Here is a 20,000-nt window from a genome sequence, read left to right as displayed (position 1 = left end):
ACCTCCAAACTCTAATCACTTCATGAACCCACCCTAGAGCATTTACACACCAAATCTGGGACAAATCCAAACATCCGTTCAAAAGTTATCGCGTTAACACGAAAGACCTTACGCGGCGGCGGCGGACGCGGCGGCGGCGGCGCACGCAAAACCATTACATCCCAGACGCTCCGCGTTTCGGGGATATAATAAACAATACAACAGAAAAAACATTTGGCTTTCCAAAGGGTTCTGTACGCTACTCACCTGAAGACCGATGATGCCGAAGAGGCCGAAGCAGGCATACTCCACAAAATTCCTACTGAGGATCAGAACACAGCCACCTGACACACACACACACACACACACACACACACACACACACACACACACACACACACACACACACACACACACACACACACACACACACACACACACACACACACACACACACAGTAGCAGTTTTTAGACAGAGATAAAAAAAAGCACTGACTTCCAAACAAACTTACAAACAGCACAATTCCAGCCTCATTCTACAGTGGAAACATACTAAAAAGCTCTTCACATACTAAACACTCTCTACACATCATAACAGCACAGCTGACCTCTCTGATAACAGGCCCAGAGCAAACTGGTGCTCCACCACCACCACCACCTCTGTCTCCACGGCCCTGACTGGGGTTGCCAGGTGGGACTGATGATTTCCGGGCCAAAAAAAACCTCAAAACCTGCCGAATTTGAACTGTATTCTATTGATTTCTATGGCCATAAATCGCCCAAAACCCCCACCCAAATACCATTTTTACTTTACCCGCAGACGGCCATCCTAAGCAGCCCAATTGGGTGGGAAACCGAGTATGAGTTTGCACTGGAGATAGCCCAGCTAGGGTTTCTTTTTTTGCTTCAGGATTTTTTTCTTTCTGCTGAAATTGTCATCATTGTTTCATTAAAGAAAGTCACACATATAAAAAAAAAAACCCTAACCTTTTATTTTCATTTATAAACTGAATTTTAATTTGAACGGTGTGATTTTGTATGAAAATGTTAACTGGTGTATTTATGCTCTGGAGACAAGCATGTGCACACACGCATGTTTCAAATTTTAACAGCTTGCATTCCATTGCAAACAAGGAAAGATGGAACTGAGCGAGAGAGAGAGAGAGAGAGAGAGAGAGAGAGAGAGAGAGAGAGAGAGAGAGAGAGAGAGAGAAATAGAGGATAAACCCACCAATTTCATCCATGTGAGACCAGCTGCTGGCTAATTCCATCATGTTACCTCGATCTACTCACCTCCACCCACTTGCCCCCACTCCAACACTACAGTCGTGGTGAGATACAGCAGTGTTCCTCAACAGGGGTGCCGCAGATACGTGGCTGATAAATAAATTATGTAATATAATACATATTTTTCTACATTGATAAGTTAATGTTAGTCAGTGGAATCTTTCATCTGCCATTTACGCACAATAAAGTAAACACACACTGTAGGTCGCCCCAGTCAGCTGCAACTTCGAACGTATGTCATGTGACATCTCCAAATGTGTTACTTTTCTAAGCTTGTATGGTATCGGATGCGATGCTATGTTACGGCTTGTTGGTTTGGGGTGCTTTGAAATTTTTCATGACTTGAAAGGGTGCCTCGCCTAAAAAAAGGATGAGAAACACTGAGATACAGAGCGAACGAGCGAGCAAGGCCTTGACAGAGGACAGCCTTGTTCCACATGTGGGTCAGGTGGCCTTGGCGGGTCTAATATGATTAGGGAGGGGGGTTGCAGGGGAGGGGGGTTGCAGGGGAGGGGGCTTTCAACCCGAGGCCAAGTGGACTGGACCAGGGCCGAGGCCTTTTTTTGCATGGCAGGTCACTGGGCCTTGAGAGAGATAGCCTTGCAACACATGAGCCAGACACCAGGCTGGAGATGATCTCTGGAGGGATCTGTGTGTGTGTGTGTGTGTGTGTGTGTGTGTGTGTGTGTGTGTGTGTGTGTGTGTGTGTGTGTGTGTGTGTGTGTGTGGTTGGATTCGGTCATTCTACTCCAAACTTTAAAAAACTCCTTTTACAAACGTATGTGTTGGCTAGAACACACACACACACACACACACACACACACACACACACACACACACACACACTGTGTCCTTACTGAGCTGTCCGAGCAGGTTGAGGATGACGAAGAGGGAGGCGAGGAAGGCTCCGCAGCCCCAAGAGGACTCGATGTAGTCCTTCTGCTCCCGCCACTGCAGCCACATGCGCAGCCCGTCCTCCAGGAACGTGCTGATCAGGCACAACCTCGCCACGTGCGGCAGGTACTTCTTGGTCCCCCGCAGAAACTACACACACACACACACAGGTGCACACATACGCACGCACGCGCAAACACACGCGCACACAGACACAGACACACAGAAAAACATTAGTCAAAACACACACACACACACATTTTAAAAAAACGTTTGCAACTTGTAACTCAGGCAGGTGCATACAGACAGATAAACACACACACACACACATTCAGAAAAACATTAGTCAAAACACAAACACACACACACGCGGGGGGCATACAAACACATACACACACACACATTTTTTTTTTTACTTTTGCAACTTGTAACACAGGCAGGGGCATACAGACAGATAAGACATTGGTCATCACAAATCTCTATGATCTTACAAAGTACATGGACCGAGTAAACAAAGTTGACAAGACTTTTTCCAGGTTTGATAATGGATTACATTCAGCTTAAGGTCGTCCAAATTCTTCTCATTGACCTCAAATGAGAATTCCTGTGTGAAATGAATGTTGGGATGGACTTTCTGCTTCATGGCAGTACCTGGATCTGGCATTTCAAAATTGCATTTCTTGAAGTCGGAGAGCTCCCCGGCCCAGCCCCACCCCACCCATATTCATCTGAAAGCGCAATCCCAAAACCACAAACCAAATCCAACCAAACATTAGAAACATAACACGTTCACACTAACTAAGCCTACAGCTCAGTTAAGCTAACTCAAACAAGTCAAAGAGCATGCCAAAAATATTTGTCAGAAGATTCCCCACACCACTCGCACAATCTGCACGCACGCACACACACACACACACACACACACACACACACACACACACACACACACACACACACACACACACACACACACACACACACACACACACACACACACACACACACACACACACACACGGCAATAGAACGGAGAATAGGCAATTTATAAGAAGGCAATTAATCTTCTCCCCAGCCCTTACTGTATCTGTGGTTCATATCTGCCTCCCAAATTAAAAAGAGGGAGGAGTACAGACAGGCTGCTTCAGATCATAGGCTTGGCTCTCTTCCAGCCTCTTACTTGCTTGGTCTTGCCGCTTGCTGTGGAAGCGTCACCGCCAAACCCACCCCCTAATTTTTGGCAGAGGGGCTGTTCACTAAAGATAATAATTACACTCATCATTCACATCGTTATGGGACACGATAGAAGCCAAATGTGGAAATCCAGATCCAAGGCCCCTAGGGCAAAGAGAACAGACCATGTTGCCTAGAGGAGGATCGAAAAATTGCTGTTTGTTAAAATATATGGGAGTGTTGTATACCCATTACCCAGTGTGCAGACCACTCGTTCACACTACTACAATTGTCTGGCTAACACCTGGATGAATTGATGTGCCCTTAACTTTTCACAGTGAGAAGAGAAGAATCATTTTGATTTTGGGAACACTGATGATGGGCTAGACCCGAAACGTTTGCATTCCACTTTCTGTTTTGACTTCTCTTTATTTTCAGCTTTTAATGCGATTTCACTGAACAGCATCAAGCTCCTGTGTACGATGTACGACTCCTTTTTTTCACACTGCATTTTTGGTTTGGAATTACGCACCGAGCGAAACTTCTCAAGTAAGACAAAGGCGCGGACGCCATCTCTACCTTCACCTTAACCAAAGAAGGTGGATCTAACAAGAAGCATCATTTTGTTTCTTTTCCGGTATCCACTTTATGTCCGCTGAACGCCCCTTTAGGAGACCTTCGGTTAGGAGACCTTCGGAGTCCTGAGGTTGAGAATCAATGAAGTCCCCTTAGCGCTTGATGGCGGTAGCGCACGTCTTGCGCCAACACCTCAAAAAGAGAAGAAGAAGTAGGGGACAGCGCCCCCTTAGGAGACCCAACTTGAGCAGACGCTTTTGCATTGAGTGGGCGTGTTTTGCGTTATCTTGGTTTGATTCAGTATTTTTGCCTTAACTTTTCACAATTCACAGACCCAACAGCCTGTGGACAGACAAACTGTCATTCAAACAGCAGGCCAACCAATCAGAAGTTGGCAGGTCTCCAGATCAAGCTCGTGATTGGTGAAGATCTGTTCAGCACACAAAGTCTTACAAAACATTTTGAAGTCTTGCTTTGCGATGTAATTTAGTGAAGTTTAATGATAAGGTGAAGTTCAGAAAATTCAATAAAGGGCAGTTAGTTGAGGAGGACCCTAACACACACTTACACGTAGGCTACGGGTTGTTTTTGACTTTAATATTTTCTTTGACTTTTAAGTAAACACTTCTGTCTTGTTGGTGCGTGCATGTCTACATAACCACATAATGTTATATGGACTGATCGGCAAATTGATCTCAATCTCACTCTTGCGCACAAATCTCAGCATCCGACCTAGACCATTGAGGAGGGAAAGGATAGGGGTGCTGGATGGTCAGGGTTGCTTAGTGTAGCATGGTCGTGGTGTGAGCGTGATAGGGTCGTTGAGAAGGGGTATGGAGGGAAGGCGCTTGGTTTTACAAAGCTGTGGACAAGGCTGTTTGCTAGCTCTCCCCTCATAAATGACCCATGCATCCATCAGTTACCAGGCAACTGCCGATTCACAAATAGCACCCAGTTTTAATGGGACACATAACAGATCGATGTCAAACGTGTCAGCACACTCCTCCCGTTAAGCAAATAAGCATGCGGCACACACGCACGCGCACACACACACACACACACACACACACACACACACACACACACACACACACACACACACACACACACACACACACACACACACACACACACACACACACACAGCCGCTGACAGCTTTGGCTGGGCCGGAGGCAAAGACATCTGAAAGGGCCCCAAACCCAATACAATGTAATGAGGATCTAATGCTGGGCCCCTCTCTCCCTGGGCCCGGGACAACTCCTCTGCCGCTGTCCCTGCTTACACACACACGCACACACAAACACACACTGGACCATGTCAGTGCATGGGACCAATGATTTTGATTTTGAGGAGGAACTCACACGGTTAGCTCTGAGCTGCAGGGTAGTCCGCTTTTAACTTGCATGGTCTTTCCCAGTGACGCAAGCACGTCGTGCCAACGTCAACCCGAAAAACAACGCCCTTTCTACTATCCACATCAGCAAACCATTGCTCAGGTAGAATAACCAATCCGCATTCAACAAGTACGAGACAAGGCAGCGATGAATGGAGACACGGGCCCATCATATACCACTCAAATCACACACCCAGGGGCTATGCTTGCTGCGCACCGTTTGTGTATAATGGACGGAAATGCTACGCTGACAGCTGAGATTTTCAGTTGACATAACTAACAGGCTGCGGCAATTTTGGTAGAATGAAGCTATAAGCAGCCTCTAGTCTAACTGTGGTGCGGATAAAATTCGTAAGCTATCCACCGAAGCTGGGAAGTGGTAAACAGGTTCTGCAGAACAACTGGATGATGAACAAACTAAAATGCAAGCATGTCAATCATGAACCAAATCGTCAACTTATGATAGCCACCACCTCGTACCAACAATTAAAAGCTTCAAAATGATCAAAGATCGGAGCTGTCTGACATCAAACTTTTACTTGTAGTAGCGACAGAATAGCAGTCAAGTAATGCAACTGAGTCGTCATGCAATGCTCATATCTCACACGGAAAGGAAGTAGTTATAAATAGCTAGCTATATGGTGATGATATCATCCTTCAGCCTTAGTTACTAACTAATTAGGCTGCTTATATGGCGAGTAAGTTCGTTGACACGGACCAATCAAGTTGAAAGACATAAGAGATAAGAAACAACCCAAGAAGCAGTGTTTCTTCCCACCTTGATTAATCAACATCTTAGGCTAACAAGCTAATTTCACCCATTTCCTCGTAGAAGCTTCTCCGAGGTTTTCAAAAGGAAAACAAAGTTTAGTACAAAAAAAAAACTTCTATCGGCAAGATCCCAGATATCATCCCAGTTTTGGCTCTTCGGGGGTACTTTTCAGAGCACAATGGGGGTCCATAAGCCAAATAAGCAGCCCTCCTCGGCCGAGCTGGGTGTCTGTCTCTCACCTGGTCCGCCACGTCCTCCGCGATGCTCATCAGGTCATTGTGCGCCATGTCATGGACCGCAGTCTCCTGTCCTCCGGCTACCACAGGTGTGTGCCTTAACGTTAGGGCTCGGCTGCAGGTATTGACGGCGACAGAAAGGTTGAGATGAAAAGACTCACACGCACACTCTCAGCTTCCTCGACCTCGGCATGCAGCGGCGGAAAACACCTATTTGAAACCTCCCACAATGCAAAATAGGAAGTATGTCTCCCCCTACAGTCTACTAATGTCATAGCATGCCACGTGTACCAAGTTCTGGGGAGGCGAATGAGGGAGTTTATTGCATAGCAGTAACAGAAGAACCTTCCATCACAGCAATGCGTTCCCATTGACACGTTCCCATTGTTCCCATAACAAATGCATGTCTAAGCAGTGCACTGAAATAAATAATGACACTCTTCTCCTTCGTTAAAAAGCTGAGCTGAGGTGATATTAAAATGAGCTACAGTATATCACGAAAGTGAATACACCCCTCACAGTTTTGCAGATTTTTGAGTATATCTTTTCAGAGGAAAGCATAAAAAAATGGTTACAGTTGCTAAACTTTTCTGATTAATTCAGTTTAAATAGCCTATAGGCCAGGTTGAATGAATAATATCAGTATTATCATTATAATATCATCATGCTAATTTAGAAATAGGCCCATGTATGTTTCAAACTAGATAGGCCTATCATAAAATCTATATCCAAAACACATAGGCCTATTGTATTTACAGATAAAATGTGGGTTTACAGTGTTGACAAATGCCATTTAAGGACTTTCCTGCAGCCAATGATAAATGGAAATAAATGACACACCACAGACATTGTGCAGTAATTTGAAAGGCTATTGTTTTGACAAACACGCTGTACCCATTAGCCTATACTGGCTGCATTGTAATCCATTTGAAATGACACCAGTTACAGATGCAATGGTATCCAAAATCCAAATTCAACACACACCAGTTAAAGGCCTACTGGTTTAAACTCAACCGAACTGGTGAGGAGTCTCTCTGGACCTAGGAGTCATAATCCAGTAGCTCTAATGGTTCTACTGGATCTCTAATGGTTCTACTGGTTGTCAAATGGTATTCTAACTGGACCTACCAGTAGAAATGTTCGAAACCAGTTCAAACCAATAGAGACCAGTTCGGACCAGTTCACACCAGTAGAATTCCCATTAGACTTTCAACTGGATTTTACACTAGGGATTACAGAAATGTAACTGTAGTGGCCGTTTGTCAAACAAAATCAAATTAAACTTAAATCAAACGGAACACTTCAGGCACCATGGGCAGGTAATGTACGCAGGCAAGACAAAGTCCAATTTCCAGGCAAAGTTCTTGAGTTGATGGTGGTTTATTTTATTCCAGTTGAGCAAACACATGGCATCTCTCGCTCTGGTAAAAAATATGCCCATCACCCAGGTGCCTACACAGATCACCACCTACTTCCTACCTATATACAGGTGTACCTGTGCCCACTATCGCCCCCAAGTGTTCAAATGATATATCGGTAAATAAATCAAAGAAAAATTACTAAAGCTATAAAGCAAAGCAAATACCTAAACAAGTAAGTAGGATTATCATTTATTATTAAAATTACCACATTACTAAAATACTAATAACTAATCATAAAAACAATAAACAAATTAACCATTAACTTTAACATTACTTAAAAAGAATAGTATAGCTCCAACATTCCGGCCCCTAATTGGGCATTATCACAATTACTGAATTATGAAAAGAGGAGCTATACACAGTGTTGGGCAAGCTACTTGTAAAATGTAGTGAGCTAAGCTATCAGCTACTCAACCATAAAATAAGCTTCACTACACTAAAGCTACCACCATCAGAAATGTAGTGAGCTAAGCTTCAAAAATGTGGAAATGTAGTTCACTACACCAGAGAAGCTACATTTTCCCGACATATTGTCAGCTTGATTTAAAATAACAGATAGGCCTACCTTCATTAAACAAAACTTTATTGATCTCATTATACTTAATTGATATTTATTATACATTCAGTGTGTTTTAAATATCATTATAGGACACAGGCCTAGGGTGACCCCAAGTCCAAGGGGGGACATGGATATGTTTTTGAGGGACAGTGTGGGGCACACCCCCCCCAATTCACTAACATTTTTCCTTCGTATAGGCCTACCTTACATGAGCTTGCGTTACTATGTGCGCATCGCATCGCAATTGAGAACTGCCGCTACTTGCGGTTAACTTACATAATATAGAACGTAGGCCTAGCAAGGAAAAAACAGTCGGTTTTCTGCTAAGGCGACGTGTTAAAAAGTAGCATGGAACAAAGTTACAAGTATATACCACCTCTGACTTCATTTCATGCAGGTGGGTCTTGGAACCCCTGTGTGACTGCCTAGATCTCGGGAAAGAGAGTCACTTTTTTTTTTCTTCAAGCAACAAAATGTAGCTTTTGTGGAAGCTACGTCGCTACTTGAGACAAAAGATAGCTTAACTACAGGGAAGCTTGATACATAAAGTAGTGACGCTACGACCAAGCTACTGGGGAATGTAGTTAAACTAGTAGCTTGTAGCGAAGCTACTGCCCATCACTGGCTATACACTAAGCACTACATCAAGCACAAGTGTCTTCTTGCTGCACCTACAAAGAAAAGAGATGTTAATGAGAGAGAGAGAGAGAGAGAGAGAGAGAGAGAGAGAGAGAGAGAGAGAGAGAGAGAGAGAGAGAGAGAGAGAGAGAGAACCAAATGGCCAAGTCAGTCCACTCCAGCCTCCAGCAGCAGGCACAGCTTCGTCACAGGCCTCTCCAGGACACCGGTCTTCATTTTGAAGTGCACGGAGCTCGCATGGCCCATCGCATCTGCTCTCACTTCCAGGACTCTCCCCATCATCCAGCCTCCTCTCGGTGCTGTAGCATGTGCCACGAGAACAATGTCTCCAGGTACAAGGTTTCTTCTTTCTGTCCACTTCTGTCTCTGAGTGAATGGAGCTTCATCTGGCAACACCCTCTCAGCAGGCGAGTCTAGGAGTAAGGCAAGTCTTGTTCTAGGAGCTTTCCTCTGTTGAGTCTGGCCTCTCTTGATCTCCGGGTCAGCAGCAGGAATCAACTGAAGGCCATCTTCCAATACAGGCCACTCCTCCTTGGACTTGTAGAGAAATTCAGGTCGCTCCATCCATCTCCCCTGATCGACATCAGTTGCCTCTTTGATGACTGCAATTCTTTCCAATTTGGGCTGTAGCTCATTCTGCAGCTTGAGGTCTACTCTTGACATTTCAATCTGCTCCTCTGATGCTCTTTCGGTGAGCTCATGGTAATACTGTTTTACAGAATTGCTTGCAGGTGTTCAACAGAGATGTAATTTGCTGCTACAGAAGAATAGCCACGTTTGCTTCTGCAGCTGCCACCATTATAGACTAACCAACCAACCCAAGTTCGGGTGGCGTACGGGCCGTCATTCTGGCTGTTTATCACCTGCCAAGGCTCCAAGATTTTAGATGCATCAGTTCCTATCAACAGTTCAACATCTGCATGAATGTCATGAAGTTTTATATCTTTAAGATAAGGCCATGGAGCAATGTCAGCTTGTCTGGGAATGTTAAGTGTAGACACGGGCATACATTTTTGAGATAAAACATCAGGAAGCTCTATAAAATCTTCAGCATCCATGCCAGACACCTCCAGCCCTGACAGTATGTGAGCATCGACAACTTTCTGTTGGCCCATAGTTTTTAGAAGAATGTTTGTCTTCTCACCTCGCAGCTTCAGCTTTCTTGCCATGTTTTCTGTGCAGAACGTTCCAGAACTGCCAGGATCAAGGAACGCATATGTCTCTGTGGTCTTGTTGGTCAGTTTGCTTCAGACTTTCACAGCAACAATGGAAAAGGTGGAGTGTTCTACTCCGGCCCCGATATGGCTACATGTCTGAGAGGGCACATTTGAATCAGTTGAAGAGTTGACAGATATACCTGTATTCTGTTTTTCTATGTGAAGAACTCCGGGGTGTTTCTTGTGACATACATGGCAATTCAAACGTCTCCGACAGTTTTTGCTTATATGGCCTATTCTGAGGCAACCGAAACAAATGCCCTTGTTCTTGATGAAGTTTATTTTGTCACTGTGTTCTTTGGCTTTAAACTCTGAGCACTGATTCAATGTGTGGTTGTTCTGCAGGCAAAAAAGGCAGCTATGAAAGGAGTTGTTGTTATGCATTGCATGTCCTGAAGGCTGCGCCATAGAGTCTTGGCTGACAGGAGTTACATTTGTGGCAAAACTGCTTTCCTTTCTCTCACTAAGCTTACTGCGGCTGGATGCTTTGGTGTGAGAAGAGGGGTAAGGATCTTGAATATTTCCAAAAACTGGATCTAATGCTATTTTGACTTGCTTCTCAATAAAATTCACAAGATCGTTAAACATGGCTCTATATCCTCTTTTTTCCAACAGATCACATGCAACATTCCTCCATTTCTCTCTTAAATTGTAAGGAAGTTTCAGGATAATGCTCCGCATGTTAGACGGTATGTCCAATTCACTCAAGTACATCACTTGTTCCATCATGTTCGAACATCCTCTGAGAAATAAAGACAGTGCTTGCAATCCTTTCACATCCTCACGTTTTACAGGAGTCCAGTTCATTATTTTCTCCATGAAAGCAGATGCAATTCTGTGTTCATCTCCAAAGTGCTGTGCAAGAAGACTTTTGGCTCTTTGATAGCCTTGATCTGGGGGAAGATGTTGGCAACTCTGCACAAGGTCCCTTGGATGCCCCCTGGTGTACTGTTCAAGGAAGTGCAAACTGTCAAGCGCATTGTTCGTCTTCATTTCCACTCCATTTTCAAAGGCCCTAATAAATGACTGATATTGGAGAGGATCTCCATCAAAGACAGGAAGATTTCGTGCAGGCAGAGTTGATGATACATTCTGCTGAACTAACAATGCAGTGATTTCATTTTGTTTTTGCATAATGTTCACCACATCAATTTTGTTATTTCCAGTTTGAGTTTGAGAATTTAAATTGTTTCCTGTTTGATGTCCGAGGAGAGCAGTGCGTCTTACTTGTGGCGGCATTACATTCATTTGCGCAGCAGGTCTTTGCTTTGGTCTGACTACTGGTGCAGGAGCAGGGAAGGCAAGAATATTTGCATGAGGAACAAAGTCGCTGGCTTGGGGATTTAGTCCGGTGGAGTGTTGGGCTTTACTCGTTTTCAAATGAGAGTTCATTCCATCTGATCGTTTTGAACCACACTGAGATGTTTTACTTTCTAAGACCTCAAGCTTTGCTGTATTTGCTGCCAAGTCTGTTTCCAGCTCCAATTGTTCCTTTTCCCTGCGTAATTTTTCTGTTTCTCGTCGTAACCTTTCCTCTTGCACTTCAATTTCATGTTTCTTTTTCAGCAGCTCAGAGCGTTTCAAAAGAGCCATTCTCTCGGATTCCGCCTTTGCGCGCGCCTTGGATGAAGAGGTTGATGCGCCTGTTGCGCGCGATTTTGCAGTACTAGATTTTACACTCAACACATTTGAAATGCTGTCTTCGGGATTAATCCCATCATCAAGACAGTCTGTGACATGAGGCTCTTTTGGCTGCGAGTATGGTTTGCCACTTTTAGACAGCCACTCCTTTATCTCCTCAGTAAATGCTTGACATGATATGATTTTATCTTCAAAGGTTTTGATGTTGCTGTTAAGTGTTGGGTCATTCTCTGGTAGAGGCAATTCCATGAATGTCTCGTGTACTTTACGCGCCTCCTCGTAGCACTGAATGAACAAGGCAAGCTGTGCGTTCACGGCATCTGATTTTCCACCTGACTCAATTAGGCCGCGGATTTTATCCATAAACCTTTTAGCTTGCTTAATTTTTGCTGATCGATTTTCTTGACAAGTCTGTATGTAAAAACATATTCCTTTAGATGTTAATTTAATCGACCGTTTTGATTCAGGCCTTTCCAATCCGGATTTTGCTTCTGCGTCGGACATTTTGCTACAAATGTATAATTTTGAATAAAGTTCTGAATGCGGCAATGGTGACGATCAGAAAGTGCCGAATTTGATCGTATGCCTAAGCAATGTTCTTATAGGCTAAAACAAGCAAGTCCTCTTCACCGACACAGGTTGTGAATGCACAGGCTTCTTATCATGCCTTTTTATGAATGAAGGTGGCCGGGCGCGTAAATCAAAAGCGCGCAGCAGTCACGGCAGCCAGTTTTAACTTTTTAAAAGTCCAAACAATTTTTCAATGTAATCATCTTCACCGTTTTCCTATACGGCTTTTAACTCTTCAGCAGTGCACGCACCACGAGTTCTTTGTTCTGGGCAAGGCCTTCCTCCCTCACGCCAACAAACAATCCATGAAAGATGAACTCACAAATCCTTTTTCCATCGGATATTCCAATAATGTCCGAGATCCAGATCCAAGGAAAGTTTTCTTTTATCCATAGGCGCAGGCTTTTCCTTGAGCCAGTTCTTAGTTGGGTAGGTTTTTTACTTGTTGTAGTGGCCGTTTGTCAAACAAAATCAAATTAAACTTAAATCAAACGGAACACTTCAGGCACCATGGGCAGGTAATGTACGCAGGCAAGACAAAGTCCAATTTCCAGGCAAAGTTCTTGAGTTGATGGTGGTTTATTTTATTCCAGTTGAGCAAACACATGGCATCTCTTGCTCTGGTAAAAAACCATATGCCCATCACCCAGGTGCCTACACAGATCACCACCTACTTCCTACCTATATACAGGTGTACCCGTGCCCACTATCGCCCCCAAGTGTTCAAATGATATATCGGTAAATAAATCAAAGAAAAATGACTAAAGCTATAAAGCAAAGCAAATACCTAAACAAGTAAGTAGAATTATCATTTATTATTTAAATTACCACATTACTAAAATACTAATAACTAATCATAAAAACAATAAACAAATTAACCATTAACTTTAACATTACTTAAAAAGAATAGTATAGCTCCAACAGTAACTTTGACACAATGATTAGTGACCTTTTAACAACATATTTAACCGCTTAAATTTCTTGTTCACTCAGAAAAAAACAAAATACAGCCATTAATGTTTGAACATGTACTCACAAAAGTGAGTACACCCCAGATTAAAATCCGGCAGAGAAGGGGCTATGTTGGCTCGAATCGTCTGGAAATGAAACGAAATGAAAAGGGATGACAAGGGAGGTCATCAGTGTGCGTTTCAACCTTTCTTTGCATTGAACTTTTAAATTTTGAGTCTGCATCTGGCTTAAATAGATTGGTGTGAGATTTGAATGCAATCCTATGGAGAATATCATGATCTGCTTCAGTAGTCACAGTGCATGTGGACATGCATGTTTCCTTTAGGTGTATTTTAGATTGCCAATGTTGACAGCATTCATGCATCCCCAAACCATGTCAGTCCCACTACCAAGCTTGGCTATTGAGAGGATACACCTTTTTTGTAAAACTCACTTGTTTACCACCACACATGCTTGACACCATCTAAAGCAAATTTGTTTATCTTGGTCTCAAGAGAGATGAACAGACCAAGGATATGAATCACTGGAACGATGTTGTGTGATCTGAAGAGACCAAGATAAACAAATTTGCTTTAGATGGTGTCAAATATGTGTGGTGGTAAACAAATGAGTTTTACAAAAAAGTGTATCCTCTCAATAGCCAAGCATGGTAGTGGAACTGACATGGTTTGGGGATGCATGAATGCTGTCAACATTGGCAATCTGAAATACACCTAAAAGAAACATACATGTCAACATGCACTGTGACTACTGAAGCAGATCATGATTTTCTCCATAGGATTGCATTCAAATCTCACACCAATCTATTTAAGCCAGATGCAGACTCAAAATTTAAAAGTTCAATGCAAAGAAAGGTTGAAACGCACACTGATGACCTCCCTTGTCATCCCTTTTCATTTTGTTTCATTTCGAGACGATTCGAGCCAGCATAGCCCCTTCTCTACCGGATTTTAATCTGGGGTGTACTCAATTTTGTGAGTACATGTTCAAACATTAATGGCTGTATTTTGTTTTTTTCTGAGTGAACAAGAAATTTAAGCGGTTAAATATGTTGTTAAAAGGTCACTAATCATTGCGTCAAAGTTACATTTCTGTAATACTTTCCTATGAAAAGATATACTCAAAAATCTGCAAAACTGTGAGGGGTGTATTCACTTTCGTGATATACTGTAGTTCGTTCTGGAACTTGTTGAAATTGCAGAAAAGTTTCGGCCTGTAATGGCCCTCATCATGGCTTGAAAAAGTGCAACGTTCCTGATGGGCTATGCATGTAATAACGTCATTCTTTGGTGCGCCTCGCCAGGTCTCCAGTGCGCCTAGTGTTTGACCATGGCGTAGCCATTTCTAACTGCATAGCCTATTTGTGTTCCACCAACCAACTTGTGCGTCCTACATAAAAGACTTAACAAAGAAAGAATGCATCTTCTTATCAGATAGGCCATAATACGAGCGGTTTGGCAGTTTATAAAATGTGTAGGCCTACTCGTTCACATTTAAAAGGGCCATTGGGCTTATAGGGAATCCTATTGTTTGTAAAAGAAATTAATAAAAGTCCTTATCACAAATCGTAAAATAAACTGGCTTCAGAATAATTAACACATTATTAAGCATAAAACAAAACGAATAAAAGTCCAGGGTGAACTACAAAAGGGTTCGGGCACGTGCGGAGCTCGGTTGTGCCGTGCAGTCATGATGTCAAGAATTTACATTTCAGTGCACCTTTTCGTGGGCAAGGTATTGTATAATTAATGAACTGATATACTTTTTGAAAGAAAGAGAGAAATATGTGTTAATGAACGTTCAAAAGGGTTCAGACACGGGCGGGATCAGGCGCGCGTTGTGCATGCATGTATCGTACGCATTACCTGCACGCACCACCTCTGGTTCGGTCTCGTGTCATTGGGGACATTGCTGCCCCCTAGCGGACTCGAACCCGGGTCCCCCACTTGGAGAGCCGACGCGCTGACCACTGTGCCATCTCATGCCGAACTGATAAGGACAATTCTATGTGTTATTTGACTATGATACTTATTGCGTCATAACGTTCCAAATGGTGAGCCAGGGTGTCCAGCGCGTTTGAGCGCAAATTTACAACCTGCTACGGCTGGTCAAAGCCACATCATTTACCTCTAAATATTTACATTACCCAGTCATTCAATCGACTGATTTCTACTTCAAAAAGTGACTTTAATATGATAATAATGATAAATGTGTATTTATGTGTGTTTTTATGTAACGTAAGCTGACACCTTAATTTACCCCAAGATATCATCGATTAATGTAACATTTCATATATACTGTATATGACAAAGAAGTCACACTACCCATAACCCAGTGTTCTGCAACCAAATAAAGCAGTAGGCCTAAACCACACACACACACACACACACACACACTGACAGCTTTGACTGGACCCGGGACAAAATCACCTGAAAGGGCCCCGTTCACACAGTGCAAGTCCCACAGACCCAGAACCAGACTAATCCTGGTGCCGGGTGGCGACAGGTGCCTGGCTGGCTAACCGGGTCCGGACCGACCCAGACAGCATTGAGATGCAGTGTGTCTTAAATCCATAATCTAGACTTAAAAAAGCAGCATCTTATTACATTTCCTGACAAAAAATACAGGATGGGTCTTAGGGAATACTACAACAATGCCCAAAAGTAAAAGTACACCATGTGCTTTTTTTTCAAGGTGAAGTCAGCGAACTATTACATTTGCTGTGTGTGCCTGCGAGTGAGTGTGCCTACATGCGTGCGTGAAGGCGTCGCAGTATGAAGGGAGGAGTAGGGTGGGTGGGAGAGTTGGTAATGAACACTGTGGTTTGGAGCAGGCCCAGTCTGCCTTGTCTTGCCCTTCCCTGCCTGATGCACACCTCCCACACTCACACTGGCGTCCCACCTCACCTCAGCAGTCTTATCAATCACAATCAATCTTTCTCTCTCAACCTGCACAAAGTACCTTCCCACAGTTGCACTCCCCACAACAATTGAAGTTAGTTGGTAGAGGAAGTTAACCAGATAGTACAAGAGAGCATGTCTCTCTCATGACCAAATCAACGCCAGTAGTAGTCTCTTCTTGTAGCTGATTTACGACCACCTCATTTACGGTTACAAAAGTATGTATTTTAACCACATGTGTAAATACTACTCCAGGGAGGCATACTTAACAATGCAGACTCAGAGAGTGCATTCCAATACGCAACCTTGCCACCTCCACTTGGGCTTGTGGCCTCACGTTTTGCTGATGCCCCGCCTCCGTGCAGAAAACAATTAAGTTTCCCTGCAGTCAGCCTAGCCAAAACAATTTTTGGGGGACTATTCTTCATTTACCATCCTGTTTGGAAATGAGAAAAGGACTTTACAATTGAGCTTTTGGGAGATATTGAAATATAATGCTGTTGTCAGTGATGTCATCACGAGGGACTCACTAATTCGACGCCCTTTCGGTACTTACCGCTTACGTCATACAATCCTAATCCTAAACCTAACCCTAACCTTAACCCTAACCTTAACCCTAACCCTAACCTTAAATCGCTTGTTTGAAATGTTTGATTACCATGTGACGTACCACGTAAGTACAGAGAGGGCGTCAAACTAGTGGGTCCCGTCATCACGACATATTACTTCCTGGTAAGAGGCCACAAGCACAAGCGGAGGACGCAAGGTCGCATATTGGAATGCACTCAAGAGTTAAGTGGTAGCTGTGGCAATAAGAATGCCCTGGGGGCTTGGTTTCACAGTGTGGCCTCTGTCTGAAGATTTGACTTTGGTGAACCACTGGTGGCCACGGGCAATGTCACCCGGATATTTTCAAAAGACAGTTTTGGTGTCGTGCAGTTTTTAGCATTCTAAAATTACGCAGTGTTACGTTGTGCTATTTTAAATGGAGAGAGAGATACATTTATTCACTTAGCTGGGTTAGTAAACTAAACCATTTGTATTTTACAATTGGTCCCTGCTCTTTGAGACAGGAGAGGCTTAAATTAACTGATCAATAAGAATATACTGCCACATCATTTTTTTTAAATTACCTAAGGTCAGTTTAATTGAGGCAATGAGCAAAGAACTACAAATGCCAAAGAATCACAGCAACACAAAAAAAAACACTTTAAAAGATGGAGTAACACGTAACACACCCAAACTGATTTTGTCAAGAATTCAACCACAAAGCTTACATCTTAATCTCTTCAGTGGCTGCAAGGATAGACATCAAACCATTTTGTATTGAGTGCTACACCAGTAATGGAGGGGGGAAAAAACACTTGATGACTGAAAAGGTGTGGCCACGGCAGTCATGCCATTGACAAAGAACTGAAATATGGTAGGTGATGTAAACTCATTGCTATTGTTACAAATATTCTTTGCAACTTGGACAGTTTTGAAACATTGCATCATCATCAGTAGTTAGTTACAGTGTGGAGACCATAGAAAAGTATATTTTGCCAGGTATTGGTCCCTTCCTGATCAACCAGGAGTTGTCATGGTAACAGCACTATAAGCAGCTCATGTTTTCAAAGGAGTGAAACAAGAAGTGCAAATTGTTGTAACAAAATGTGTTTCATCTTTTATCTTTTTCCTGCTTTCAGTGCAGTTGGGAGACCATTTTCAGGGTTGCAGGATTGCAGTGTTCACGTGTCCAACTGACTGTATAATGCTGTTTTATTTTTTGCAGTTTGCATGTCCGAAATACTACATTCACTGCCCAGAACTGCAGTAATGCTTCAGTAATACTGCAGTTGTAGACCTCAGGCTTTATTCTGCCTGACTCCCCAACAGTGTTGCCAAATTGGGCGGTTACCCGCCCAATTGGGCTACTTGGGATGGCCGTCTGCGGGTAAAAACGGGAAAAATCTGCCATTTGGTGTTATTTTCTGCAGTTTAATGCCCTTAGAAATCAATACAATTTGTTCAAATTGGGTTGAATTTAGCGCTTCCTGGTGGTTTTTGAGCACCTTTTGGGTGGGATTTGATCTGACACATCTGGCAACACTGCTCCCCAAACCTGCAACTGACCCCCATGCAACCACACATCTTTCTGGAGATCCCGTGCTGGACTTGATCCTGCCAACTGAGATGTGTCCTCAAACGGTCAAGAGTGAGACCATTTAAGAAAAAAACAACTGGTTCCAAACTGGACTGGCTACCGTTCCCACTCACCCACCCTCACAATCTCTTACTGGTCCGTGTTGATTTCCTAGTGGATTGCGTCTGTTGACTAGTAGGACAGTGTGTTTGCCGGCTAGCTGAGTGTGTCCGCTGACCCTGGTCCATAGGCAGGGGTTGTTCATCCTCTTCAGCATGCTGATGGTGTGTCTCTGCTGGTCCTCGGACCCCATATCTGTCTGTACCAGCGGCATGGTCCGAGCCCAGGTCCGGGTCAGGCGTAGCAGCTTTGGGCCTGTCCCGAGGGTCACAGGATCTGGGCTCGGCCCCTGAGCGGGCCCCTCTTCCACCCCCTGCTACTCCATTGCCAAAATCCTCCTGCTCCCCCTCTCCTTCCTCCTCCTCTGAGTTATGTGGGTTCTTCTCACAGTGAGATGGGAGACGGTTTCGCTTTTGAGTCCTACGAGCTGAACTCTCACCAGTTCCAGCTCCAGCACCAGTTCCATGGCTGGAGTGGGTCTGTTTTGAACCTGCGACTGCCCATGCGGTGGGCCTTGCTTTGCCTCTGCCACCACGAGATGCTTTGCCCTTGGTGGCTGTGACTAGAGCACGCTTGTGGGTGCGCTTGCGGCTGCAGTTCAAGACTGCGTTGTCAACGTCCTTCCCCACCCCCACCCCCACTGCTCTCTGCGTCACAGGAAGGGACACCCAATCCTCGCCCTCAGGGTCCTCCTCCTCCTCAAGGTCATGGGGGTCATCATCAGGGGTCAAAGGTGAAACTCCACCCTCCATCTCTCGCTCTGCCGCTTGTGTCGAGCCAAGCCGCCTCTTCCTTCTGTACCTCTGATGATGAAAAAACAGCAAATGATGAGGATCGTAATGCATTTTATTGAAAATGTGCTTTGCATCAACTCAATTACCTCAGAGTTCTAGCAGCAAAAAATAACTTGCTGACCCCATCAGATCCATGTCTGCATGTGCGTGTTTTAGGCCCAGTTACACCATGAAATGTGATCAGATTGTTGCTTCTGACTTATCACTACAGAGCTTGGCATGTGTGCGCGTGCGCACGCACGTTTGTGTGTGTGTGTGTGTGTGTGTGTGTGTGTGTGTGTGTGTGTGTGTGTGTGTGTGTGTGTGTGTGTGTGTGTGTGTGTGTGTGTGTGTGTGTGTGTGTGTACGTGGAAGTACCTGCAGGTTCTGAAAGTGTGTGAGGGATCGGCAGTGTGACTGCAAAGCTGTGGACTCGAAGTGGTAGAACTTGTGGCACAGGCGGCAAATGAACCCAGCCACAGGAACCACAAAACTGGAACCTAGACGGGAGAGAGAACAGTTGAGATTAGAAAAGGAGAAGAGAAGAGAAGAGAAGAGAAGAGAAGAGAAGAGAAGAGAAGAGAAGAAAAGAGAAGAGAAAAGAAGAGAAGAGAAGAGAAGAGAAGAAAAGAGAAGAAAAAAGGGTTGAGAGGTGAAGAGAATAGAAAACGAGATCAAAAAGCGTGAGATGAGAGGAGACAGGAGGAGAGAAGCGAGAACCCACATTAAATACAGCAAAGACAACAGTCTCAACA

General features: G+C 44.0%; 2 protein-coding genes across 3 annotated transcripts in view; both read right to left on the bottom strand.

Annotated features, from left to right (window-relative positions):
- The window catches only part of LOC134445369 (surfeit locus protein 4-like), a 10,604-nt gene extending 4,062 nt beyond the window's left edge, over nucleotides 1-6,542 (bottom strand). Inside the window, exons 1-3 of the mRNA XM_063194452.1 lie at nucleotides 6,312-6,542; nucleotides 2,124-2,310; nucleotides 247-323 (exon numbers count right to left, since the gene is read on the bottom strand). Coding sequence (XP_063050522.1) covers nucleotides 247-323; nucleotides 2,124-2,310; nucleotides 6,312-6,359 — 312 coding nt within the window. The 5' untranslated portion in view covers nucleotides 6,360-6,542. The remainder of the gene's footprint in view (nucleotides 1-246; nucleotides 324-2,123; nucleotides 2,311-6,311) is intronic.
- Nucleotides 6,543-16,333: 9,791 nt separating this feature from the next.
- The window catches only part of LOC134446054 (uncharacterized), a 27,550-nt gene continuing 23,883 nt past the window's right edge, over nucleotides 16,334-20,000 (bottom strand). For both annotated transcript variants that reach the window (XM_063195290.1, XM_063195289.1), the window contains 2 exons: nucleotides 19,624-19,745; nucleotides 16,334-19,275 (listed from right to left, as the gene is read on the bottom strand). In XM_063195290.1, the coding sequence (XP_063051360.1) occupies nucleotides 18,493-19,275; nucleotides 19,624-19,745 (905 nt within the window). In that variant the 3' untranslated portion in view covers nucleotides 16,334-18,492. The remainder of the gene's footprint in view (nucleotides 19,276-19,623; nucleotides 19,746-20,000) is intronic.

The sequence above is a fragment of the Engraulis encrasicolus genome, chromosome 3, assembly GCF_034702125.1.
Source record: "Engraulis encrasicolus isolate BLACKSEA-1 chromosome 3, IST_EnEncr_1.0, whole genome shotgun sequence".
NCBI lineage: Eukaryota > Metazoa > Chordata > Actinopteri > Clupeiformes > Engraulidae > Engraulis > Engraulis encrasicolus.
The sequence above is the reverse complement of the archived record's forward strand: the minus strand, read 5'-3'. Positions and strand labels throughout refer to the sequence as shown.